This window comes from Necator americanus, chromosome III, assembly GCF_031761385.1.
Source record: "Necator americanus strain Aroian chromosome III, whole genome shotgun sequence".
Lineage (NCBI taxonomy): Eukaryota > Metazoa > Nematoda > Chromadorea > Rhabditida > Ancylostomatidae > Necator > Necator americanus.
This window is the reverse complement of record NC_087373.1, coordinates 3,742,044-3,768,659: the sequence shown is the minus strand read 5'-3', so window position 1 is coordinate 3,768,659 and position 26,616 is coordinate 3,742,044. Positions and strand designations below refer to the sequence as shown.

The window sequence follows — 26,616 nt, the reverse complement described above, 5'->3', positions numbered from 1 at the left end:
TCAAAAAGTCTCGTAAAGTGCATCACCTTGATCACCTTGACTCCCGTTGATCTTCGAACTGGTCGAGCGGGCGCCAGTAATTCTTCCATTTGTCCCGATCGGTGCCAGAGTAGCCCAGTGGTTCCTCCTTTCGCGTGGGACACGAAGAGCATCATATTTTTCTTTCAAGGACTTCGTGAAGAAATCTGACCATCGGGTCGGCGGTCTTCCTGTAGTGCGCTTAATATCGCGGGGAACCCAGTCGCTCACGGCTCTGGCCCAACGGTTGTCATTAAAGCGCATCACGTGTCCGGCCCGCCTTATTTTACTTTCCTTGGCAAACGCGGCGGCGTCTCTAATCTTCGATCGCTGACGTAGGAGAGAACTTCGAATCCCGTCCCTCACTTGCATGAAACGGGATACTCCTAGCATCACTCTCTCAATTGCGCCTTCAATGACGCTCACCGCGTTTTCTTCCTGCTTGCGAAATGCCCAGGTTTCCGAAGCATAGGTCAAAGCAGGAAGTACGGTGGTGTTGAAGAGGTGAGCACGGAGCCGGGTGTTCCTGGTCTTCTTCACTACATCCTCGATGCTCTTGTACGCTCCCCAAGCCGCTCGTCTCTTCTTGCCCAGCTCGGGGGTCAGGTCGTTCATCATGTTCAGTTCCCGACCCAGATAAACGTAGCTGGTGCATTCGGATATGTTCGTTCCGTTGAGTCGACCCCCTCACCTCCACCAAACCGAGGAACACGATCGCGACAGCAATCCACTGGACATTTTCATTAATAGAAAAATTGGATTTTCTCAACATCAACTTCATCTCAGTCTGTTTGTGCTTTGTATTATTTCCTCAGTCTATGCACTTTACTGTGTTTTGCTTAAAATTTTTAATCGTGTTCCTCGGTTTGGTGGAGGTGAGGGGGTCGACTGATCCTTCGTTATTCATGAATATCTCGCCTAAAGTTGTGTATCGTTGACATAATCGAGGGAGTCGCTTATGTGGAGCCTCGACTGTACTACCGAGAATGAGATGGTACAGTTCTTTGGTATTTTTTTGAGAATTGAAGTGGAGAATCAGTTCAGTTAATTTTCCCCTTTTCGTGCACGCCCTAATTTGGTGGCGCTTGTTACATGCAATATCAGCTGTGGTTTGTTCTTGCGTGGAGTGACATATGATGATTACCTTTGCTCCAAATAAACATGATTAACATCCTTCGATTCTGGAAGCCTTGATGGAGCATTTTCTTCAACTTTGAATGGTCACAAATTGACGTTTTCTATCTTGGTTTGTACGTGAATTGCTGATCCAAGTTGTGTGAGGGCGTCATCAAATTTTGCGATTGCGAGTGATTGCGTCATCAAATTTCTCGATGATGACAGTTTCAGGTGACTAACGGCAAGGTGCTTTGCTGAAGATACTTGGACATCACTCTCTCTGGACATGTGAATGTAGCTTTATAGAGTAGAGTGGAGCAGGTACATGCTATTGCAGAAAAACGGCACGCGAATTGAATTGTATCTAGCTTAGAGGCACACTGAAGTTGTGCTGGTCTTTATGACATCAGTTCATTTGCTTGACTTACATCGTTACAACTGAAAATTACTCGAATAAGTTAACCCAACTAAAAAAAAACCTTAAAAAACCCAAGCAGAAGTTTCCCAACTTGCGCAGTTACAAGTTCGCTGCGCATCCTCGTTCCCATCCTTCCACTAACCGTAAGAAGTTGCGTTGTTGGGGACATTTTTGCAACCAAGGATATTGCGCGCGCCCTTTTCTAGACTACTAAGTGAAAATGATTGAACTTATAAATTGAACTTATATTGATGTGATACTTATGTGATACTTATACTTACTTAACTTATATTGATGATATGAGATACACCCTCACCTTATTTAATTATTCAGAAACTCCATCGTCAATTTCACCTTTAAATGGCGCGTAATGTACTGGACCCGATGGGTAAAGCAGCGAAAAAAGCAGCGGGGAAAGAGAATAGGTGGACAGGGACATCCCTGAGATCTTCAAGAGGCAGACGAATGAATGACTGGTGGGCTGGGACCTCTGAGTATGCGCCTGCATAGATCACTATCATTCTGGCGCTGCGTCAAACCAGCTATTCTGAGTCCTAAATGGAACGTTCTATAAAGGAATTACGCTACTAGACAATGCGATTTCTGCGAAAAAGTGCACGATATGCATCAAATTAACCGGTTTATGTGTATTGAGCTATGAAGTAGGAAGAATATGATACATAGGGGATATGCTCGTTTTGTTTCAATATGTTTAATAACGCTTTCCTTTGAGGACCATCACTTGAGCCGCTGACTCGTTTTACAATGGCACTAACTGGGACAACTTTTTTTATGCACATATTCGGATGTTTTCTAATGACGATCAACAGATATACAGCTGTATGCTATTCGTTCCACTACCATGAGGTGAGCGAAAAGGCGTAAATTTTACGATGCGAGACGTGGCACACGACGTCTCGCCTAAAGACAGCGCGTATCATGAGATTGGCATAGTGTAGAAACCTTATAAATAGAGAGTTCGGTATGTAAATTACGAAAATGAACGTGGTTTTTGCTCAATTCCCCCTTAGTCGTTCGGAAAAACATCGTGAGAATGGTATTTATTACTACGAAGTACGTTAGAACGCCCTTTCCCCCCCCCCTACATGCTCCGGTCCTCTCAGCGACTTAATCATTGAATAAGCTGCTGAGGAGATCCCATTGACCGGCGACCGCTCGCCTGTAGATGCGGTGCATGCGCAAAAGCGGAGCGTTTTCACGTACCTCGTAGGAAGAAACGTTACTTCTCACGCCGTTATTTGGACGATTGAGGGGGATTGAGTGCGGCCACACTAATAATCCAAACCTCCAGCTCTATATTTTCATTATTTATCGTTATTTTTTTGTTAATTGTATTTATTTTACTTTACTTAATTTTCATACTTCTTTGATATGTTGCACCTGATTAAAAAAAATAAATAAACACGCACGCTACAGATTTGGTCGAAAAGTGTGGTCTGCGTTTTGCTGGTTGCGGATCTGATCATAGCTCACAGTATTCCTGTCCAACTCTATATCGTTAAATTTTCCTATGAACGTTGCGAACATGGTTGGATCTTGAAGGGACGCTCTAGGCCTATCCATGTAACCAATTTTACCAATTTTTTATTGTTTAGAAGAAGAAAAGTCAGTGTAAGGGAACTACATATGTAGTTAGTTCAAGAAACACGTATTTTTCTTTCAAGATCAGATCAGAAGATCTTAGATTACTCCGCAGTTTCAGGAAACACGTATAATTTCTTCTGTTCTAACAGTGTGCTATGAGGTTATCTCACTAGTACTAATCTGTCGTACTATTTACAGTATACGCAGTCAATTTACTGTAAATGGACGTAGAATTACACAAGAAATGGCAAGTCTACATTTGCTACTATTAATTATTGATCACGCATTATTGCTGTAATTTGGCGTAATTATTTAGTGTTTGGTATTTGTTACCACAATCAACTGCCTATTAAGTGTGCTCGAGTGTGTTTATGACATTTCGTATCTGATTGATGTTGACAGCGACAGTTTTGTAGTATGGATGGCTGAACAGGTTTGCCGTATTTCGTTTATAACTATAGCCACCAGCCGGCATATGCGGCTTTGAACTCGGAAATAATCACTAGACACAAAAATCTCAACTTTTCACCTTTTTCCCTGTTTTTTACCTTTTTACGATATACTCTTTAAAACTGTGCCTGTGGTATTCTTAACATAGCTTCCTAATCCTTCCGTCTCCAAAAATACAGTTTTCTAAAATATATGCCGTAGTGTGGGGCCGCGTTTACGAGTCTGATTGCTACCTGCACGTGGTGACCCTGCTTTAACTAAACGCAATCAGGCGTTCGAGTGTACGCATTGGGAACGTACGAGCTATATAACCTGCACTGTTATATAGCGAAAGCTTCCCATACATTGCAAAAAGGTGCTGTCGTCCAGCACACCGCCAAAGCCCATAACCCGAAAGGTCAACTGACTGAAGGGAGCATGGAATCTTTGGCAACAACCATATCATATCATGGTGTGGGGTGGGTGTGGTGTAGCGGGGTTAGAGGTTCCGCTTCGTGCACGATCGATCGGAGGTTCGACACCGTCCTAGTGCTCACCAAGCCTTTCATCCTTCCGGTATCGATAAATTGGTACCGGACCTGTCTGGAAGGCTAAAAACACTGATTAACAGATCGGCTAGCCACCTCATATCATTGTATAGGCCAGTTACAAGTTTGTAAACCTTATCTTAAATTATCTCGAATTGAGATGAACGTGGTTACGCATCCCAAGTGGATTGATCAACTCCAGAAACTTTATCCTTTTTCGTTCATATCGTAGTGTGCCAATGTTCAACTGTCATTGAATTTTCTAGTATTGAATACGTAGCTTTCATTGATTTGCTTTGCTCGTACATAGCTGAGACTGCTATGGATTTTTATTTATAGCGAAAAATTCGGGGTTCTATCGCCTTCGTCAGAGTCTGAAAAAGTCAAGGGTCTAAGTGATTTATTCTCTCCAACACCTTATCATCTTCCAGAAACGAACGAAAACCCAGACCAACATATCGGCTAGTGCTAGTGCCACCGTGTGATAAAGACGGCCACGTATCAAACCACAATCACAAAGGGTTTTGTCAGAGACCTCAGCAGCGTGATTTTTAGGGTCAGAAATCCGCAGTGGTCTTATGACTAGTTCGTTTGTGAAAAAAGAAAAAAAACAGCTCACGCAAAACAATGCAAAGTTTGTCATTCTACACTATAAAAAAGGTTTTATCGCAGATATCTATCTATCATTCATCATTACCACATTTATCTACCATTCATCTTTCAGTATGACGTCTACGCCTTCATACTTCTAACATCAAATGCGTTCAGCATCGTTTTTCTAAGCTATGCTGTTCGATGCGAAATTCTACGCAGATGGGTCCGTCCTACATCGACACCAAACATTTCATCAGTGTACGACTTATAGTACTAGTAATTAGTAGTAGTAATAGTAATGGTAATAGTATAGTAATTACCTTAGCTTAGATTGAGAATCAATTGTCGTCATAATAGACATAAAATTCCGAAATTCTCAGAATTGGATTTGCGTAGGACAAGACATGATCGTCTACAATTTAAATGAACCTCGTTCCGCTAATAAATCATACAGGCGAAAAGGAAATAATCTTCGCTGTTTTGAGCCGACGTGGAACAGGCGCGAGTTTCCGATCAACTGATGTTCTGCTATGCTGCGCGTATGTACCTCCAATGGTATTCCAAGTAATATTGAACACTTTTTATTGGTAGCTAGATTTCGGACTGGGAGGAAAACACAGCAAGCAGTAGTTCATTTTTTAAGATCACAAATGGTTTTCATCTCCCTATGACCTTTATACTATACTAATGTCTTTAGATTCCATCCAATCGGACGCAAAGCCTGGCAGGATCCACCATCTAGGATCGTCCGCAACGCACTTTTTTAAACGTCCCCATCTTCGCTCGCTTTAAGTCTCTGTACGGATTTCTGTGACTTCTTTACATGCTCACTTATACTTCTTTACATCTTTGCATGTTTTGTTTTTATTCCTTAACACACATCTGATATGAATAAACATCATAAGGGGATAGATAGACTAATATGAATTGTGTTCTTGATTAGGGGAAGAAACTTAATACGAGGACCTTTCACCTTCTGTAGAAGGAGATTTGCCTGTTGCCACAAGAACTGCACCAGTCGTCTTTGCTGAAAATTAGGTGCGGAATCTTTTTTCTTTTCGTTTTTATTTGGAGAAAATATTGTTTCTTTTTTTTTGCACCATAGGTGTATGTGAATAAATACGTTTTCGCATAATTGTTACTTGTAATTCTATCTTGCAGTAGGAAGATATTGTAAATAAAATCACGTGTTAAGATATATTATGAGTTAGTGAATGTTGTTGAAATTTGTTGAATTTTTGTTTAAGGACTCCCAACACTAACATTTATTGTATAAGCCGTAGAGATATTTCGTTGCTGCACAGAGAACCATATAAGAAAGTAGGCAAAGTCCTAATTAGCTCATTAGACGACGCCCAACGATTCTAATGATCAAACCCACAACGATAAAACAACACGCATTATATAGGTGACAGCATGCTGCAGCATCATGAACCTCAGAAAATTAGAAAAAAAAAGATAGAACTCAGAAAAGGAAAAAAAAAGATCAGAATTCATTTCAGCTCCGCCTGAAGCGTTATGATTCATCGCAGTAGCGACACTCCGCCCCGCGCGATGAATGATCCTCCTTAATTACGATAAAGAGAATTAATTACGAATAATTGTGAACATTTCCCCGCGATGAATGGTCCTCCTTAAAGGCATCAGTCCACGAATCTGAGGTGATACGGGTTTCAGGTGAAGTATTCGTATACGGGATGGAAGACTACGGAGAGGGGGGTGATTCCGTCCATTTCATCTTAATTGCCTTAAAAAACGGCCCGAAAGATACGACTTCAGGCGTTCTGGCGCACTATTTTCTACAAGGAGTTCGAATGGAGCGCGCCAGCCTTGTGCGGCGCACATCTTCCGGGCCGTTTTTTTACGGCAATTAAGAAGAAATGGACGGATTCACCCCCCTCTCCATAGTCTCCCATCCTGTATACGAATACTCCACCTAAAGTCTGCTATACCTCATCGGGTGGTGATGCCTTTAATTACGATAAAGAGAGTCAATTACGAATAATTGTGAACATTTCTAGCCGAGGGTGAGACAACATTGGTGCACCAACATCAGGATGTCCCCTTCATCCTTGCTTCCGATAGACGAGAGAAAACGCAAGTCTTTCACAGAAGATTTAGGAGATTTGCGGAAATTTGCGGAATCTTGCGCGTTAGGAGAATCTAGCGACCTCGGCGTTGGGAATGATTAAAGGTTAAATAAAAAAAAGGATATACAACGAAACATGAAAAAAGCACAAACCCAAATCGTCCAACATAATACTATCATAGTCACAACATAATAAGAACAATTGAATAATTGACTTCAATGATGTTAGGGATATGGTCTTGAGATTAGAAGAAAGCAGAAACAAAGGCAACCGCATAGAGAGCGGACACTAAAGCTCCCGCCATGGTAGTCGAAAAGATAGATGTCGGGGAAGATTCTGCAAAGAATAAGATTAAAGGCAGTACACCACGAATCTGGGGTGGTAAGGATTTCAGGTGGAGTATCCGTATACGGGGTCGTAGATTATGGAGACCGGGGTGGTTCCGCTCATCTCTCCCTGAATCCCTGCAAGCAGCCGGCCCTTGGATGCTGTTTTGTACGATGCCTTCTATTTATTCTATCGCAGCGCGCCACCCTTGCACGCGTAGCGTCCCTTACCGCCTATCGAGGCAGTACGAATTGCGAAAGTTCGACTTTCCTTGAATCTTGGCATAGAGATTGCAACTTGTTGATAGTCGAATTTAAGCAACAGCCAAGATTGTTAACAAAATTTATTACGGCTAACGTTTCGGCGTTGTCGCCTTCGTCAGAGCCTTAGTAGCCGCGTTGCCGTGAGTACGAATTGATTTTCCACGAATCGCAGGGCGGAGGCAGCGCAAGGGGTGGGGCGTTGCAATAGATGGCGTTGTACAAATGGCATTCTGGAGGCGGCTATTTGCACTGATGCAGGGAGAGACGAGCGGAACCACCGTGGTCTCCATAATCTAAGACCCCGTATATACCTCAGATTCGTGGTATGCTGCCTTTAGCTTGGCTCTCTTATGCAAATTTGAGAGATTACTTACTACTTACATGCGAAAAGCAGTTAGTGCGTGGTGGAGAGTACATCTCAGCTGATGGACCATGTTTAAAGGCTTCCAACGCTAACATTTATTTATAACAAATATTTTATTGCTGCACATAGAAGGATATTAGAATGTAGATAGGAGTAGTTATAGAAAGTAGATAAGCAGAAGAAAATAAATCATGATCAAGCCCCCAACGATTAAAGAACACACACTATATAGGTGATGGCAGGCTTATCATGAATCTGGATCAGAATTAACTTCAGCTTCACCTGAATCGTTTAAGATGAAAACAGTCAGCTGGTACTTCATCGCCGATGCCATTTGAGTTCTTCCAACTACAGCGGCGTGTATCTAGGAATTCATAATTTTAGCAGAAATTGAAATTACTTTGCTATAGCTAGGATACTTAGACTTCCCTTTAGGGATTTGATCTCATCTCAGTCAAGTAGTTTTAGTCACTACATGAAAATGCAGTGAAAAATTTCATTACGAGTATTGCAGCGCTTTTATTTTTATTTTTTTATAGGATTTATAAGTTATATCTCGAAATATGAAAAGAAATAAAATGAATAAAATAACTTATAAATTAATTTTTAATCTCTTTTTAAAGTGAGTGTAGCGCAGTTGGTAAGAGGTTCAGCTGTGACTGCTTACAGTCACAGCCAGCAGCACTCATAGCAGCCGGTACTCACAATCAGCTCAAAACGACGTGAAGCACAGCGCAGATGCGTAAACGGTTGCGTTCGATGCGACGCGATGAAGCGTAGCGGTTAGGATCGAGTGAGGACCTCTGCTACCACCGTTCATTGCTGCAATTCACTTTGGTCCCACCTCGACTCCATCCGCTACCTCCACCGCGGCGCATCGAGCCCAACCGCTTACGCAACTGTACCGTGCTTCGTGTGATTTCGACCGTGCTATACGTTTGTTCTGTCGACCACGACAGGTCCACAGAAAATCATGCACTTTCTCTGAATCGACAAATAAACAAATCAACAAATAATAATAACAAATACACTCTTTCTGCTTCTAGCTACGCTTCAGTGAAATCAGATCAGATCACTGTCATCAGATGGAACGTGATCGTAGTTCTGTCAGCAACTATAAAAGTACCAGTAATTAACTGTCTGACTCATCTACCATACCTGAAAACACGTATTTCTCAACGGTTTAATCACACAATTCCCCAGTAATCCCACGTAGAACACCCTCGTATTTGGACGTTTTCTGAATAGGAGACAGGAATTTTTCTGATTCAAACGTATATAGATGACGTGGGAGTTTCGAAGGAGAAGGTACAGACGTCCTTAATCTTATGCATGTCTGTTTCACACAATCTCTATCATTCACCAAGGAGATTGAAATAATGCGAGTTAAAATGGTGGGCAGTTCACATGAACCTCCGCGACAGAGCACAGATTCATTAAGTAGGTATGCCTCATACAAGGAAAAGTTTTTTCCTCATACAAACTATTTTATTCTGTTTCCATCTGGCCAACAGTAACGTTTTTCTTTTACGATATTAAATAAAACTGGTCCTCACCTGAAAATAATGATAGTTTAATTGATTAATAGAAAAATAGAACAAAAATCAAAATCTTCAGTCGTTACTATTCATTTCTATTTTTGATTTTTCTTACATTTTCCGATTTCCTTTTTTCCAGACGGTTGTTCCCAGAGATAATCTTTTGAAAAACTGATTTGTTATGCTTTGTTACTGGATTTCTGGATTTTTTTTAACGACAAGTATTGTCTTTAACATCAGTGTGAGAAGGACAGCTAGTTTTTTTTTCTTCGTCTGCGTTGAATTAGAATTTTAGATTTAAATTTAATTCTATTAATTCATGACGCAAAATCCCCTAGCGTTCCTAAAAAAAATCCTGTATATGGTGATCAAGATACGATTGTAGTATTTCTTCTAGGCTTCCACTTTTTTGAAAGTAAATCAGTTATTATTTATTTTACTGTAGCTGTCCAGCTGTCCGCTATTTCTCTGTTACATCAGTTCATCTTGTTTGTAATTATATACATTAAAGGCATCATCCCACGAATCTGAGGTGGTACGGATTTCAGGTGGAGTATTCGTATACGGGATGGGAGACTACGGAGAAGGAGGTGATTCCGTCCATTTCTCTCCAACTGCTGTAAAAAACAGCCCGGAAGATACGGCTTCGAGCGTTCCGGCGCGCTATTTTCTACAACGAGTTCGATTGGAGCGCGCCGCATCTTCTGAGCCGTTTTTTACGGCAATTAGAAAGAAATAGACGGAATCATCTACCTCTTCATAATCCACCATCCCTTACTTAGACTCCACCTGAAATCCGTACCACCTCAGATTTCTTGGGTGATGCTTTTGAACACCCTTTTAAGCGTCATTCAACATTCTCAGTGAGAAAAAGTGTAGTAAAATGTGCAGTGATTAAGTTTCTGAACTTTTGCGCTACTAGATTCTTTGCTTACGCTACTTCTCGACTTTTGCGCTGACCATGTGCCGAAGTAATTTGCCCGAAATCGGCCATCCTACAGACACAAAGTTTTAGCTCTTGAAAATCTATCGGCTATGCTAACCATGAAGTGACCTGTACAGAACAAAATCCATCTTTTTTAATATCTGTGAAAACCCTCTCTTTGATTAGGTTCAAAGATCAGCGTTCTTTGAATCTTGGCATCGTAGAGTTTAATAGAAGGCGACGACGCCGAAACGTTAGCCAGAATAAAGATCAATAACATTCTTGGTTCTGCTTAAAAAGTAGTACACAATCAACCTCTCTTTGATTTTGATCTCAACCCTTAACAATGTATTATGCTTATATACATATGGACATATGAACCTTCTGACCGCTGCGCACTGCACCAAACACCATCTGTAACGCATGAAAATGGCCTATTTCAGAAATGTGTGACATATGGTACAAAATTTTTGACATTCATTTTGCTCTTACTATATTTGGTATTTCGTATTATGCTTATATATTGCATATAATTATATCGTCTAACTCGACAGTGTTTCGATCGGCTTATTTTCGGATTTTCGTTGTTACAGGTGAGATAGGAAGATTGTGATTGTTATAGTCTTTTTTCGTGTGAACATATGCGCACTTATGTTTATTCGGATGACCGCGACGCAAGAGAAGGAGAACAGAAGCGTTGTACCTCACGTCCACCCCAAGAAGGAGAGCGGTAGGCATCGGTGGGCATCGCTTGGACACGACTGTCCGAACTGTCGTAGGGGCTGGAACTGGGTTAATTCACCGAACTGCGGTTCTTCCTCTCTGGGCCTGTACGGGGGTGGGATCAAGGTTGCACCATCTTTCCCGACTCCCTCTTCAGATCTCTCGATCACCATGAGCTACGCGTATGGCCGTAGCTGGGTTCGCACAGCACTAACCTCGGTCAGTCTTGGCCATGCATACATGCTTCTCTTATCTGGAGCTAACTGAGCGGGGATGGCGAGGGAGGCTACAACATCTTCCTAGCAATTCAATCAATTACACCAGCTTTTTTTTAGTTCCAAATGGAACTTCCTCTGATAGGATCAAACCACCGACCAAAGCGATTTTTGTGAAAATGCACCAAATTAATCGGTTTACATGGCGTCGGTATGAAGGCAACATACCAGGAAATTTATGTGATATGGAACCCGCAGGGTAACCGTAGAGTTCGAGTTTTAAATTACGGAAATGAGCGTGGCTCCGCTCATCTTACGCTAATCGTCGTAAGAAAAAAAAAACGCGTGGATGGCTACGCCTGTACCTACGAGGTACGTTAGAACAAATCCCCTCATTCACGCTTAGGTCCCCTCAACAAGCGGAGCCACGCTGGCTGGCTTCCAACCCGAACTCTTCGGGTTCTCTGGGATTTTCGTCCTTTTCGTCAATTTCCTGATACTCTGCTTTTATGACACAATACTACACTTTAAGACTACAATGTGACTACATGGCTACAGAGTGATAACGACCACTTACAGTAGGCAGACGACAATACGACAACATAATGAAAGAATAATTATAATAATCATAATTACGGAAAGAGCGCAAGTTTTATGGATACGTGGCTACATGGCGTTAGGCTGGAACCTGCATTATTTCGATTGCAGTACGGCACGGTGGCTTTAAAGCGCTTGAGTGCTAGCCAGCGTTCCTAAGGTAAGGTCGTCGAGCACTGAAGTGATTTAAATTCATACACGAAAACACCACTGAAATTTGAAACGGATCTAACGGATTTAGATCCAGAAAGCAGAAAAGGAGGTTTGAAGGGGGGAGGTTACGAAATAGAATCGGAATCCAAAGCGATGAGTGTCGGTTCAAGTCGGCAGTGGAAAGTTTACAATAGGATGGGACCAGTGACGATATTCCCGTCGCGAGCGCTGGCTAGAAAAGTCGCGCGTAGGCATCACGGAGAGGGAGTATGTACCAAGAAGCGATATGGCGTGAATTGCAGCGGACACGTCGCGATCGCTCGGACAAATAGTCGGGCCAAAACGACATGAATCGCGAGTGTACGCGCTCGAAATGGCCCGGTGGAGGCAGCAGTTAGAACCAAATGGGGATCGTTGCAAACGACGGGGCTATGGGTGGTGCCAGCGAGAGTTTCAGCCTCCCAGCCCAGCCGCTACGCTCCACCGAATCGCGTCGAGAGAAGCCGCGTACGCAATTGCGTACGTGCTTCATGTCGTTTTGACCCTACTAGATGTTGGCGGCGACTGTATGCCATTTTGCTTAATTTCAGCATTCTCAAGTAAAACTGAAGAACATTCCTTACTCCTTTCAGGTATTTTCGATATTGTTGGACTAATCGTACTCGAATACACTCATGGAGAATTGACAGTTGGCTTTGGTATTTCCTTCTCTACTACACATCAATTACTGATTGGGACGCCTACAAGAAAAAAGATTACTTTTTAGTTGAATACTCAAAAATACTCTAATCCTTATGGATTTTCCGTACCGAAGTAGCATTTCGGCAACTGATCTCTGCATTTAAAAGATGGTTATATTGAAAAATCAAGAGAAATAAAGTGCAAATTCTGTTTTTCCTTGCAATAATAAGGACTCATTTGACCTACTCGGCTGCCAAGGACCGTGTTCATTATCCATATTATTTATCCAAGTGAACAATAAATCCGCTCTGGCGGATAAAAGGGCGCGGGTTGGATATTTCGCTACTCAATTCTGGATCCTATTTCATTTTTTGAATGCGAAGATTAATCGCAGCAAGTGAATTGCTACTGGTATTCAGCGGCTACAAAAATCAGTGTCCTTTTTTAGATAATCTTTAAGCTAGTATATTGGAAAAATTGTGAAAAAATTCTATTGTAGTATTGTAACAATATGTGGTACTGTAATAGTAATGTACGCTTAAGGTCCTATATTGGAGCCGTGGACTCGAATTGCAATGGCTTCTACGGGAATAAATTTTTTCACTCATATATTTGGTTGTTTTTTAATGACTGTAAATCGATATACGGCCGTTCGATACCCACATCATTATGAAAATGTGAGTCTGAACGTTTTGTTACGATCGGGATCAGATCGGGTACGGTAAGTTCAGGTCATGTGAATGAGAACACCAGTAGGATTTGCAGTCACCTCCGAGCGTGTGAGGAGCGTGACCAGCAGGGGTGGACAGGGATAAGCAAGTGGTGGAAAATGGACGCGCGCTGCGGCCGCGCGACGCGGCCGCAGCGGATGAACGCGGTTGGCGGCGACTATGGTGCCAATTTTCTTTCACGTTTCAGATCTGGACAAGTACTGTGGTGTATGTGCTTTTGATCGCTGATATTGCTATAGCCTATGCGGCTTTTTTCCCTCTCTACTCCGTCCGATTTCTCTATGAGTCATGCGATTTTGGTTGGGAATTGAGCGGACGAAGCGAATCAGTTCACGTAATTTGATCTTTCTTCCCATTTCACACACACACCCAGTTGATTGAAATGCGAATTTATGTTCCCTTCAAGTCTTTGCTTTTTTTTTAAAGGGAACACGGATCATGGCCTCTAGCGTCACCGTTCTTTATGAGCTGATCTCTGTTATGTTGATTCTGCACACTATTTGGATCATACGTCAGAAATACAATACTAGTGGTCGTAGGATTGGAAAAGATATGGTAAAAGTGATTTTTTTCTGTCACGGATGCCTATGTACATACGCCTCTTTTTGGTCCGAAAAAATCAATAATTTAGGGTTTGATATTTGTAACCGCTATTAACTGTATTTTAAATATGCTCGAATGTATATACGATGTTTCATTTCTGTTGAACATCGACGAGCACAGCTCTTCATTTCTAATGTGGATAATTGATCAGGTGATCTAGACCTCAATTCCTTACTTGAATTACTTAGTTTTTCAGTTTTTTTTTTCTCATATAGAAATCTAGATGGAAAAAGGTAAATCCGCAGAAATTTCCTTCAAAACTAGGATGATTTTGAATTTTTTTCTTTCAGTACGATATCAATATGCTTCTTATTATGGTCACAAACGCGTTCAGTATTGTTTTCCTCAGCAAAACTGTTCGAAATGAAATTTTGTACAAATGGTTTCATACGAAATCCACAAGAACTGCAACCATTACGACGATTTAGAGTTTTTTTTTTTAAATCAATTTATCATATGCAGGAGATGGATTTGATTACATACATAAATACATGTACAAAAATACGTTAAATAAGAATTCAGTTCATCTCGAGTTACCTCTGTGTAATTTTTTCTCGAAATATTCAAGAATAAAGGTAATAACTCATCATAGTAGTATATTCGAGTTCTTTCATGTGCTGAACTACTTTTATGATTGAAACGGCTAAAGAGAATAGTGGATAAAGTGTCTGGCGTTGATGAATCCACTTGGGACCACATTCACTTCAATTCAGAATCGTTTGATGTTCACAAACGTATAGCTGGCCTACACAGTGGCTTCCAGGGGCTAGCCGATGTGACAAATCAGTGTTTTTCTCCTTCCAGACAAGTCTGGTACCAATTTGTCGATCTCGGTGGGATGAAAGGCTTCGTCGGCACTAGGGCGGACTCGAACCTCCGATCTGGAAACACAGCGGAACTTCTGACCGAATGCGCTGCAGCCGCCGGAAGTGAAAAGGAAAAATGTGGAGTGTACAAGTGTCAAACTTCACTGTATTCCTTTTCCCTGTTCCACAAGGGACACTAAAAAGATCCTAAAAAGCTAGAAAGTGTTCAATCTTAATCAGCAATCTCCAGTTTCCACAAAGTCGCACAAATCCACGCTGTATCACAGTATCCTCCTACAAATATTTTTCAAAAAAAAAAATGATTTTATTGATGAAACCCATCCATCCATTGAGAAATATGGCAGCGATGATGGTTAAAATGTGGGAAAAGTAGGATTTTTCCATCTTGACACACTTCTTACACATGCACATGAAGCAATGATTAAATATATGGTTGCATTGTAAAAAAAAAACCAACGAAATTTTCCGTCTTAGTTCCTCTTCTTCACAAGAGATTTCTGCTTTCGGAGAGTTTTCTTGGAAGCCAATTTCTGACGATGAAGACGAGCCTTCTTCCACGGTCCATCATGCCCGAAATGGTCGCCGATAAAATTTCCATTGGGGAAGTGCATACCATCGAAAGCATGATGATCTCCGGAAACTATGTCAGTGGCGGACGTGTGACCAGTTTCTGGAAGAGAATAAAAAAGAATGATAAGAATAAATAAGAATAATAGAGAGAATAAAGTTCTTTCCCATGTATATGTATGATTCACGGCGCCTAAGGACAAAAATTTTTAGGAAAAATAACAAAAAAAAAAAGAGAAGAATTACCCTTAGCATAGTGACTCACAACATTGCGGAGTTCTGTACGAGGGTGATGGTGGACCGGCTGCAAAAGTTTTTTTTTTCTTCCTTTCTAAGAGTAAATGGAGTTCAACTAGAGTCGAATCAGCGAAAACGAGCGCAGAAACGTGGAAGAAAAGCAGAAGAGTGTGAAAAGTGAGAGAAAAGTCGAGAAGAACGAAAAAGAGGATGGGAAGGACGAGCTGCGTGCGCTTCGACGTATGCGTCGTAATAGTCGTACGCAGTCGTAGAGTCACAGATTTTTTCCCTGCATTTCCTATACGTTGAGATCACGACAATCACAAAATTCAAGGAAAAAACAATGGAAGAATCCGAATCTTACAACAATTGGTTGCGGAACTGGTACTGAAACAACTGGTTGCGCTGCTATGACCGGCTGACGAACCACAACCGGTGCAGGTGCCACATGAACCGGTGCCACGGCCACGTGAGGTTCTTCCTCTGAATTCAATGGAATTTATGATGTATTATTCCGTGATTCGGTAAATTTCTATGTCACTATTTGTTATGGACATAGGTCTTAGCGAGTCGAAATATCGAAACTTGAAATTTTCTCAACAAAAAATCTCCCTTTTCCCACTTTTTTTTAAAATTCATCGATAATGAAAAAAATAACTTCTCCAAATTTTACGTTTTTTTAACTGATGGAGGAAAAACTTTGTTCCACGAACCTTCGACCATAGGATAACTTGCGTAGGAGCTGAAATGTTTTATAATTATTACAATTACAATAATTAGGCACAACAATTTGAAAAAAAGGCTATTAAAATCTTATGCTCAGAATTTTTCGAAATTTGAAAGGTTTCCAAGTGTCGTATCTACGGTTTAAGCTCTATTTCTTAGTTTTCTAATTTTTAGAGAAAAAATGTGTTTGAAAATGACAGTAAATGTAAACGATAACTGGAAATAGTATAATTTGGTCCTTTTTCGAATTCGTCAATACAAGTTTTCCTTTTCAACGTGTATATGCGTCAATTATCTAATTGGAGCTATAAAGGATAAAGTGTACGGTGTTCAATCGCTCGCTTGCGGATCGATCGGCCCCTACGGCGGATTCGAACTTCTCATCGATCGTTCAGCCATAGACGAACCCCATACCGACCACACTACATCCAATATGGTGCAATATAGAAATTAATTTTGATTGTTTATTGGAAAATAAGGACTTATTTCAATTCATTGGTGACATGTGAAGAGTTATTTCGACGTTACTTTTGCGCAAAATTCTTTCTGTTATTTCTGTAACGAGAAAAAGAAAAACTAAGCAACTTTTAGAAGAAAATCTATTCAAGAGTAAAAATTGAAAGAAATACAGAAATAAATGTACTTTTTTTTCGAAAAATCGAAGGATACGAGCATACCTTTGGATGAGGAGGGAAAAGAAAACGATGAGGAGACAGTAGAAGGATCTCATCGTTCCACGTCGGTGATGTTCAACGCTCCACTCTCACTCAACGGTATTTATAGTGGTTACATACGTCGTACGTTTCGTACGTTTTCCTAAAAACCATTAAGTGAACTAGTATGTAAGGTGGTTTTATAAGTTAAGCTTCAACTCTTTCTGCGTCACTAATGATGTCAAAAAGCACGGAGTGCTTCACTTTACTCTTGTAATTTGTGAAAAAAAGTTTTTACCCATACTTAAGTTGTTCTAAATGAGAAAACTAGCTGTAGAACGCATTAACTAGAACGAAAAAAAAAACGTGACTAACTAGCCAATCACTTTATTCAATTAATTCGTCTTCACTTAACGCAATCTAAAAAAATTCTACCGTTAATTTTTCAAATTCATCTATTTTCATCGCTATAAACGGCAACAATAAAAAGAAAACAAAAGAGTACCTGAGATTCTGTAGGATGAAACATTCTCATAGTGTCCTGGTGGAGACTGATGCTCTAGAAGCAAACCTCATTTTACAAAAGATTCTGGACCGCTTTTCCTAGATATTTGGCGGATTACGAGAGTACAATTGTCCTCAGTCTAAGAGAAACAGTGATTGATAGGTGATCAGATGTTTTCTAGCTTTGGTTAAGAGATCCACTGGTCGCTAAGGTGCAAGTTTTTCAAAGACAAAATCCCCTAAAAATGCTTTTATAAAGTCTGGATCTTAGAAATTCATAGAACAGAGTTGAGAGCTATGAGCAAAAGAGACATTTTATCATGTAAATAAAGAATATGGCAAAGAAAATGTCGAAAAAGAAAATCATAGAGACTTTCCAGGATGTGTACCGAAAGAATAATCATAAGAAAAAATTCAGGAAAAAAATTGACAACCGCAATGTCATTATGACCTCAAACAAACGAAATTCTTCGTATTCCTTCAACAGCCGCCTAGTGACCTTCAAATCGGAGCATCGATGAGTGAGTGATCAGCGTGATCATAACCCGTTAATCGATAACATAAACGATCAAACCTTAGCTTAATATCATTGAATTTGAAATTTTCGTAATAGAATAGTAATTTTGACGATGAACGTACATACGATGAGACTATCTTCTATCTGGAAGAAAAAGATCTTGAAACAGTCTCGGACTGTTTCCAGTTCTTCTATGAGAATCCATTCCTAGCAAGAGATGATGTCTAGGTCTGGATGTCGTGGTCAGGAGACTATGATCTCAAAATCAGTGTGAACGCTCCTTCCCACATTTTTTTCTGGAGGACTGTAAACACATCAGACATACAATGGAGCAGTATCGTATCCCTAACAAGTTTGGTTGCAGTTTATCGACCCCTGGATGAAAGGTTTGATTTGATTGGCACGACGGCGGTTCCGAACCATCGATCGGTCGTGCAGTCATAGCAGAACCTCTCACTGATTGATTCCCTTTCGCTACACTCGCCCTTACGAGTGGACCAAGGTTTACAAATTATTTTTGTGTGAACATTTGTGCCGATGTAAATCATGTAGACAACCACGTCAAATTAAAATGGTGAGTGTTTTTGTCAAATTTCAGATGAAGTATGAATCCCCAATCCTCAATTTCCGCACGAAGAGATTCATACGATTTTTGGAGAGACGGATTCCTTGTTTTTAACAAAAAAAAAAGAGAAGTCGAACGAGGAAGCGCCAAACAGCGACGAAATCATAATTTATAGTTCGAAGTAATGGATGTAGTATGCGTGAGATGCATAGCTTTTAATCTGAAATCCCTTCAAATCTGTCATTAAGAAGTTATTTTAGGGGTTTCCAAGCGAGACTTCTAGAACTTTGAAGTCTCGTTTAAAAATCTTCGAGGTTTGTTATGGTTTTATACTACCACTACACAAATACTTAACTCTACTTGCTTGAATCTCTTTACGATAAACATTTTATTCAAAACTTCCCCATATTCGTCATATAATTCTATGTAACGACTAATTAGGGTAGGAGAATGAATACAGTTTTAGGTCGAGGCATCGAGGAACAATCCTTAGCTGTCAACGTGGATATTCAGCTAACACTGCGGCTAGACATACACACAAATATAATATAGCATTATTTATTTATTTGTTTATTTATTTATCATTTATATAGTATTTATTTGTTTTTTATTTATTTATTTATTTTACTTATATATTGTTTATTCGTTTTTATTTATTTATATACTTTATTTATCTATGTATTTATCATTATATTTATATTTATTTATCACACACGATACCATACGATACGCCACCGCCGAAGTAAGGAGATGGAGAGGAACCATGCAAACGACACATAGCATAATACAATATAAATTTATGCAGAATTAATTTATTTGTGGCTGTAATTTTCAATTTCATATCGTGAATAATTTATTTACTATCTTTATCCACTCTACGATGGCCACATTTTATACCGCATTAAATAAAAATAAACAACATCAACAAAAAAAAAACACACACACAATCGCTCAGACGTTCTGAGATCTCAAAAATAACCGGAGAAAAAATCTAATGTAAAATAAACATGACAGATTTGCAGGCACAGTTTTTACCCGGAAAACTATAGGCCCTAATTTCTTCTTGAGACCGTCTTATGCGTCTTTTTACCCGTTTTTGAAGCCGCCTTTCTTCCACGAACGCTGGATCGCCGCAAAGAAGCAGGAAAATCAACATCATGATCGAAAAAGCTCTCGATAGGATGAAAGTGTAGTTTATCGAAGAAATTGTTGCTTTGTGTTTCGTGAGATTCTGCATCATTCAGTAAATCTTCTGGATGGAAATGAATGTCGCTTATGTGGTGATCATCATCCGAGACAATAGCGGTGGTGGAACTGTATTCATTTTCTGAAAAACGATGATGATGTCAGTTATTTTCTGTTAAATAGAGAATTTTCCCGAAAAAGAGAAAAAAACATTCATTACTACCTCTCTTAAAAGTTCGTGCAATGTGTCGAATTTCAGTCGGAGGATGATGTTCGTAGAAGTGCTGAAAAGAATTATTTTTCTAAAATTTAGTGGCACTATCCTACTCCACTCTCCAATTTTGAAAACACTTTAGAAGAATTCAAATTAGAAGAAGAATTTGAAAATCAAAAAAAAAATAAAAAATTAGAAGAACAATTTAAAACTATTTAGAATCTAGAATTTGCTTATTTTTGCAAATAACTATTTATCGCAGGAATTCTTCTAGAAATGCATCGGTCGAAAATATAAGAAGGTTATATTCAGATTTTTTCGGGTGTTTGAGTTTCAAAAAAAAACTTTGAAATAAAATAATAACATGTTGTTCCGTTTCGCATGTTCACCTAACCATATTCGATTAATTTTCGAACTTCGATTTCGATTTCGATTGCGAGTTCGATTGACGCAGCACCTACCGCAGAACACGTATCTATCAAACAGGTGAAGTGTGCGGGAAGGAACTAATGCGCCACGGTCATACTATGGCAAACGTAAATAATTGCTCTTATAAGTAAATATGTCTCACCATTGCTTCTGAAAGCATGACGTGATGTGTGGGTTGAGGTGCAACCATCGCCACCGGAGCCATAACCGGTTCCGCTACAAGTTCTGCAACTGGAGCTGGTGGTACAGGCAATTTCGTTCCCAGGACTGATACTGGTTCCAGATAAGCCGGTGGTGACACATCTGTTGCCGGAGGTGCGATTGGCGTTCGTGCAGCAATTCGAGCTGGCACTGGTGCGACATCAACAGCTGGTACGGGAACGGATGCCGATGCCACGATTGGAGCAGGTTTCAGGACAGATTCTTGCTCTTCTAGTGACGTTGGCGCTACGAGTTCTGCTGAAGCCGGATCTGGCTGATGTACAACCAATTTTTCCGTCGTCACCTGTGCCACTGGTGCCACCAATTGTGTTGGAGGCATCAGCGTTGCCTCTGGAGTAGTAGGAGCAGAATCAACCGATTCCGGTGGTATTGGTTCACCAGCTATTGAAACTTCCGGTACTTCTGTAAAAGAGGGAATCATATATGTCACTGATTTTAATAATATAATATTAATATGAACACTGATTTTTCTCAGGTAAAACAATTTTTCTAGTATCAAATTTCGCTGATTTTTTAATGTCCTTTTTTTTGTCTTTTTTCTTACTTCTTAAAATTGTGGCCAAAAATTTTATTTGTCTGTATGGTGAAACAAATGCGTTGAAATGTTCTTTTAGTATGTTTTCTCGTTCAAAAACCATATTGATCGAAAACTCGAACTCATTATGAAATAATAGTTTCAACAGAAACAGGTACAGAAATTCGTGGTTATTTTTTTTTGGGCAGCAAATCTTTTTTCGAAAAGTTAGTTCGTGACCAGACTTGGTGAAAAAATACTTATCGACGATGCTTAAGAAATTTCACCTACACCTTATCATTATTCGCGAGTGATCGAAATCCGCTTTGATTGATTTATGTTCATTTATCACAGAATTTATCCTGTTTGAAATGTTGCAGTTGGAATGTTTTCGAGCAGATAAAACGCGCATGCGGCATCCATATGACAACTTCAGCATCTGCCATTTTTATTTCCCTTTCATCTTCTTTCTTTTCTGCATTTCTTAATATATTTTTTATATTTTATTTTATATTTATTACATTATTTATTTACTACTTTATTTCATACCCATTATTATTTTTATTTATTTTTATATTTTATATTTTAGGGTTAATTACCCAAGACTGAGGTTGAATTAAGTGCTCGCGCCGTCGCGCCTACGTAACCACTGAACCAGTCGATAAAATAACGAACTCCTCTGCCATGGTAAATGACTTCCTCTCAAAATGATCATTAGAAACAGAGAGGAGAAAAGAGAGAAAGGAAACTTCAAAGTTATCACGAAGAAATCAGAGAAATCAAAAATCTGGTTTAACTTAGTTTACTCTTTACTGCAATTGAAACCCCCATCCCCCGGGAGGGAGGGGGGAGGGGAGGAATGGGTGAGAGAGAATTTTTCAAATTGTTCTTACGATAAAGATCTGACAACGCACACTAACCTTCGTCTACCGTAGCTGGATGGCTGGATAGCGAACTGAAATTCTGAATACATTATTCCTCAACCTACAATGGCACAGTAGCCTCGGTTAATGAATGGAACCAAGCAAATTTTTGTAGGACCAGAAAGGAACACTCATTCTTTGAATCTTCCACTATGGATATTACTAGACCGGGATTAAAGGCATCACCCTACGAATCTGAGGTGGTACGGATTTCAGGTGGAGCATTCGTATACGGGATCGTAGATTATATGGAGAGGGGGGTGATTCCGTCCATTTCTTCCTAATTGCCGTAAAAAAACGGCCCGGAAGATGCGGTGCCTGCACAGGGCTGGCGAGCTCCAGCCGAACTCCTTGTAGAAAATAGTGCGCCACAACGTCCGCAGCCGTATCTTCCGGGCCGTTTTTTTTACGGCAATTAGCAAGAAGTGGACGGAATCACCCCCCTCTCCGTAGTCTCCCATCCCGTATACGAATACTCCACCTGAAATCCGTACCACCTCAGATTCGTGGAGTGATGCCTTTAAACCACTACTCATAAATTTATCTGTGTACTGTAAAGGCGGATCTTGTTCCATTAAATCAATGTTTAAACGTACCTTCTGCTAAGAATCAAAAGAATCCAGAGTGAATGTAATAAATACGTCATTGTTGACGATGATGTACGACACAACTTGTCCGGTCTATTTATACACCACTGAGGTTTTAGTTTAGAAAAAAAACATCCTCTGAACCCGATATGTTTAAAAGAGTTAGAAAGAGTTTTTCTTTCTCACCTGTACACCTAACCACCCAAACTAGACGGTGTGTTATTATCCGTTCTTGGAACTTTCGTGACGAGGGGAATACACTCTTGAAGTTGAAAACAAATTCGGTGAGACGCACTTAATTTCGAACTTTAAAAGGTTGCACTTCAACGTATTTTCAATCGTTTTTTCGTATTCACGCTCAAAAAGGACGAATTAGAGATTTTTTGCACTGCTTGCACTGCACAGTACACAGATAATTTTATGAGTGGTGCTTTAATCCTGGTCTAGTAAAATCAGGCAGAGTAGTGCAAGAAATGGAAGTTTCATAGTGGAAGATTCAAGGAATGAATGTTTCTTTCCGGCTTTCTGAAAATTTGCTTTTTTTCATTCATTTATCAAAACCATCGTGCCGTCGTAAGCTGAGAAATAATGGATTCAGAATTTCAGTTCGATTTTCAGTCATCCAACTACGGCAAACAAAGGTTAGTGTACATCGTCGTGCAAGAAATGCCTCAACGAGGTAAATTGGGTGAGACGGGTCCTACGGAGTCGAATCCGTGCTCTGCAGCCAGATAGCTGTAAAATGGGGTGGAAGGGGGCCCACAGGGTCGGAATGGAGCGCCGATGCCAGGAAGCTATAGAGTGGGGAGAGACGGTTTCCACTGCGTCGGATTGGTGCGCGAGAGCCCAACCCAGTAGAATGGGTTTCTATGGTTCCTTCACACATCTGTTTCCCTGCATGTCTCCCTAACGCTGCTAACATCCTTTTTTCAAAAGGAGGAAACACACGTGCCAACGGCTGCTTAAACACAATACATAGTACCCAACAGTTTACGCGATCTGAGACAGAACGTTATTTTTATCACTGCGATAGTGATATTCACGTCATTTCATGCTAGCACATCATTCTTTGCTAATAGTTAGAAACGAAGGAGACTCATACTCTGAATAATGTTTCCAAATGTAGAACTGACGCGCTTAGCGAAGAACCAAAAATCTTTACATCCAAGCTAAAGGGTAAAAAAATCGAAGAGAGCGTTGGTAGAAAAAAGCAATTCTAATTCCACAAAAAAAAGTCGGTGCTGTTATTTCTTATTGATCGGTGAAGGCGAACGAGGCTAACACCAAAAAAAGCCTGAAGTCCGGCTATAGCTGGTTAAAAAAACAAAGAAACTGACTATTAAAATGAAGTTTTCGCTGTCTCACGCGGGACGGTCAAAACTGAACGCATTCAGGCGCGGTAGCGCGACGCGTTCGCGGCAAGGCATGTCAAATGGTTTGAGGACTCTACTAATCGATAGTGCAACAAAGTGTGCTATCGACTAGTAGGTTTCTCAGACAAACGAAGCAATGGCTAATGGCTTAGTTCCAGGAGTTCAAAAATGTATAAGGGCGTTACAAAATTAATGGACCACTTTGGGCTCTATACGGATAAAAGGATACAGGATAAAGTATCTGGAGTTAATCAATCCGCTTGAGAGGCACCACGTTCACTTCAGTCGTTTGAGGTTCACGAACGTGTTTCTGGCCTATACAACGACTTGCGGTGGCTAGCCGATGTGTAAAGTCAGTGTTTTTATCCTCCTAGACAAGTCTGGTACCAATTTATCCACCCTGGAGGGATGAAGGGCTTGGTGAGCGCTGGGGCGGATTTGAACCTTCGATCGATCATTCAAGCAGTGGAACCCCTTTAACTGCTACACTACATCCGCCCCTGTTACTTATCATGAGTAATAGATACAATACACCTCAATGTCTCCTATGATTTGCGAGTGGAGCAGCTTTTGTTGCTGACTTGAGTTTCATAAGTTGGATTGAGGACGCTCGATGACAATAGAGTTCCCAGATTCTACCGCGTAATAAGTTAAATCGCTAGAAAAATGGGATCGCGGCGAATTACTTTACACGCATTTTAGTGGATTACTAATGAGTACTGGTGCGATTACGTTCATACTCGCTGACCAAACCTGTGCCCACGCCATATGTTCATGGGAAGATCATATCGTTGGCACTATCGTGCTGTATCTCCATGGGAAGAGGACATGCATTGTACCAGAAAGGAAAGAGTGTAGGTAGTTGCTAAAGGGTTCGAATGGCCAACAAGGCTTTTCATCCCTCGAAGAAATTGGCGTCAGAACTGTCTGGGAAGACAAAACACTGAGTTAATAGATGAGGCTAGATAAAACCACAGTTGGGAAGAATTCGTTGCATATTGGTCAGAGGTCAACATATCGTCCCAGATATTCTCCAACTTATTCTTTACAAAATAGTTCTTATAGGATTTATCAACAATACAACATATGTCTCTTACATATTAAGAAACAACGATTTGGGAGAAGGACAGAACTAGGACTTCGTTTCATCTTAAGAATGATTATTGTCATTTGCGTAGAATACATTACTATTCTTCCAAGGAAAACAAGAAAGTCTGGCAGAAGACCTCAGTTAAGATAAACTACACCTTGTAGCACATATTCGTTTCGTGGTAGTACTCCCAGTCGAGAAGCTCATATGCAGGAACTGTCGTCAGTGCCGGGCCTGCGAATGTTGACTCTGAACACTGTAGTAGAGGTCATCCTGTCGATATGAACACAAGAATAAGCGAATCTCTTTCCTGACCTCTTACCTCATCTGTGCAAAATTAAAGTATAATATCAACATCAATGAAATCTACCCACTTCGAAACTTTTACGTTTCGTGGAGATGGTTTTTTTTTTCAAATGGTTTTTTTCGCAGATAGTCGCGTTAGACCACCGCAGTTCTTCGGTTTCTTTCTAGTTTTATTGATTTTCTTCTATTTCTTAGGTGCAGAGCCTCAGCAATATCCACACTTGCGCGGACCTTCACAGAAACGTCAATTTGCCAAACTAACTTAATAAATAGTTGTCCATATTCTGTCGATGTCTAGTAATAGCGTGTGGATAGAAACTGGGGAAAGTCCCGCATATAACAAGATTGCTTATGGCGCACCATGTTTAATCGCCTTTGGTATGTGATTTTCTTCATATTAAGACTTGGGTGTTATTCCATGATAATCACTTGTCTAGAATTCCCTCAAACAGCATGTTTAATGGAACTTCCTTGAAACTCCTTTAAGGACTAGGAATTACTTAATTTTGGACATTCTGCTACATATTGTGATGCGACAGAAATGATTCAATTTTGGCTACTCTTCTACATATTGTTTATTATCCACCGAAGCCCTCTCGTCCTCCTTACTGAAGTGTCATTATTCAACATCAAACTCCTCCCTACTTCCTTCTCGTTTCGTTCTCTTGCCATCTCTTCTCCTTTCCTCTTTCCCCTTTCTCTCTTCACCTTAACCTCCTTCCTCCTCTCTTCGTTTCCGTTCTCACTTCTCTCCTCCAGTGACCCCCCTCACTTCTAGAAATCACCTCCTTCGAACTTTACTCGACAAATCCCTGCTGCTTCTTAACATACACTTCTCCTCATACATGGAAAGTGTTCTAAATGGATCTTATAACTGAATGATGGAGTTAGAGCAGTGGTACATCATGTTCCCTGAGGCAGAGACAAATGAGGATAACAAAACAACAAATACAAATACGGATAAGCCAGTTCTTTAAGACATTGGCCTCCGAGCACCATATATCCTCCTTAATATTTATTCCATCCACAACTTCCTACTCGTTTTATGATTTGTCCACAACTGACAAATTCCTTAATATTTCACAGCTTTTATGTTTGAAACACTTTATAGGATAGAAATAGAGAGTGAAATGCCAGCCCGCGGACAGGATAAGAAGAAGCAAAGTTCTGAAGGAGAAATCGATGTCAGTTTCACAACTCCACGGAAATGTCGCACTAGAGGAAAAATTAAACTGCACG

At 40.4% G+C, this 26,616-nt stretch overlaps 4 protein-coding genes across 7 annotated transcripts; 1 reads left to right on the top strand and 3 right to left on the bottom strand.

Annotated features, from left to right (window-relative positions):
• Positions 1–636, bottom strand: RB195_008527 (uncharacterized protein; the record flags this gene model as incomplete). Of its 2 annotated transcripts, none has more annotated exons than XM_064195076.1 (1): positions 1–636. In XM_064195076.1, one exon carries the CDS (start codon positions 634–636, stop codon positions 1–3), a length of 636 nt encoding a protein of 211 aa, XP_064046221.1. The 2 variants fall into 2 exon arrangements, with proteins under 2 accessions (XP_064046221.1, XP_064046222.1); XM_064195077.1 differs by having other exon boundaries at positions 1–411.
• Positions 637–2,317: 1,681 nt separating this feature from the next.
• RB195_008526 (uncharacterized protein) lies at positions 2,318–4,999 on the top strand (the record flags this gene model as incomplete). Of its 3 annotated transcripts, none has more annotated exons than XM_064195073.1 (5): positions 2,318–2,419; positions 2,990–3,136; positions 3,276–3,404; positions 3,474–3,590; positions 4,859–4,999. In XM_064195073.1, 5 exons carry the CDS (start codon positions 2,318–2,320, stop codon positions 4,997–4,999), a joined length of 636 nt encoding a protein of 211 aa, XP_064046218.1. The 3 variants fall into 3 exon arrangements, with proteins under 3 accessions (XP_064046218.1, XP_064046220.1, XP_064046219.1); XM_064195074.1 differs by having other exon boundaries at positions 2,369–2,419; XM_064195075.1 differs by lacking the exon at positions 2,990–3,136 and having other exon boundaries at positions 2,369–2,419.
• Positions 5,000–15,235: 10,236 nt separating this feature from the next.
• On the bottom strand, positions 15,236–17,025 carry RB195_008525 (uncharacterized protein; the record flags this gene model as incomplete). The annotated part of the gene is made up of 5 exons (XM_064195072.1): positions 15,236–15,435; positions 15,579–15,636; positions 15,934–16,052; positions 16,283–16,311; positions 16,973–17,025. 5 exons carry the CDS (start codon positions 17,023–17,025, stop codon positions 15,236–15,238), a joined length of 459 nt encoding a protein of 152 aa, XP_064046217.1.
• Positions 17,026–20,483: 3,458 nt separating this feature from the next.
• Positions 20,484–21,005, bottom strand: RB195_008524 (uncharacterized protein; the record flags this gene model as incomplete). The annotated part of the gene is made up of 1 exon (XM_013437415.2): positions 20,484–21,005. One exon carries the CDS (start codon positions 21,003–21,005, stop codon positions 20,484–20,486), a length of 522 nt encoding a protein of 173 aa, XP_013292869.2.
• Positions 21,006–26,616: the final 5,611 nt, after the last annotated feature.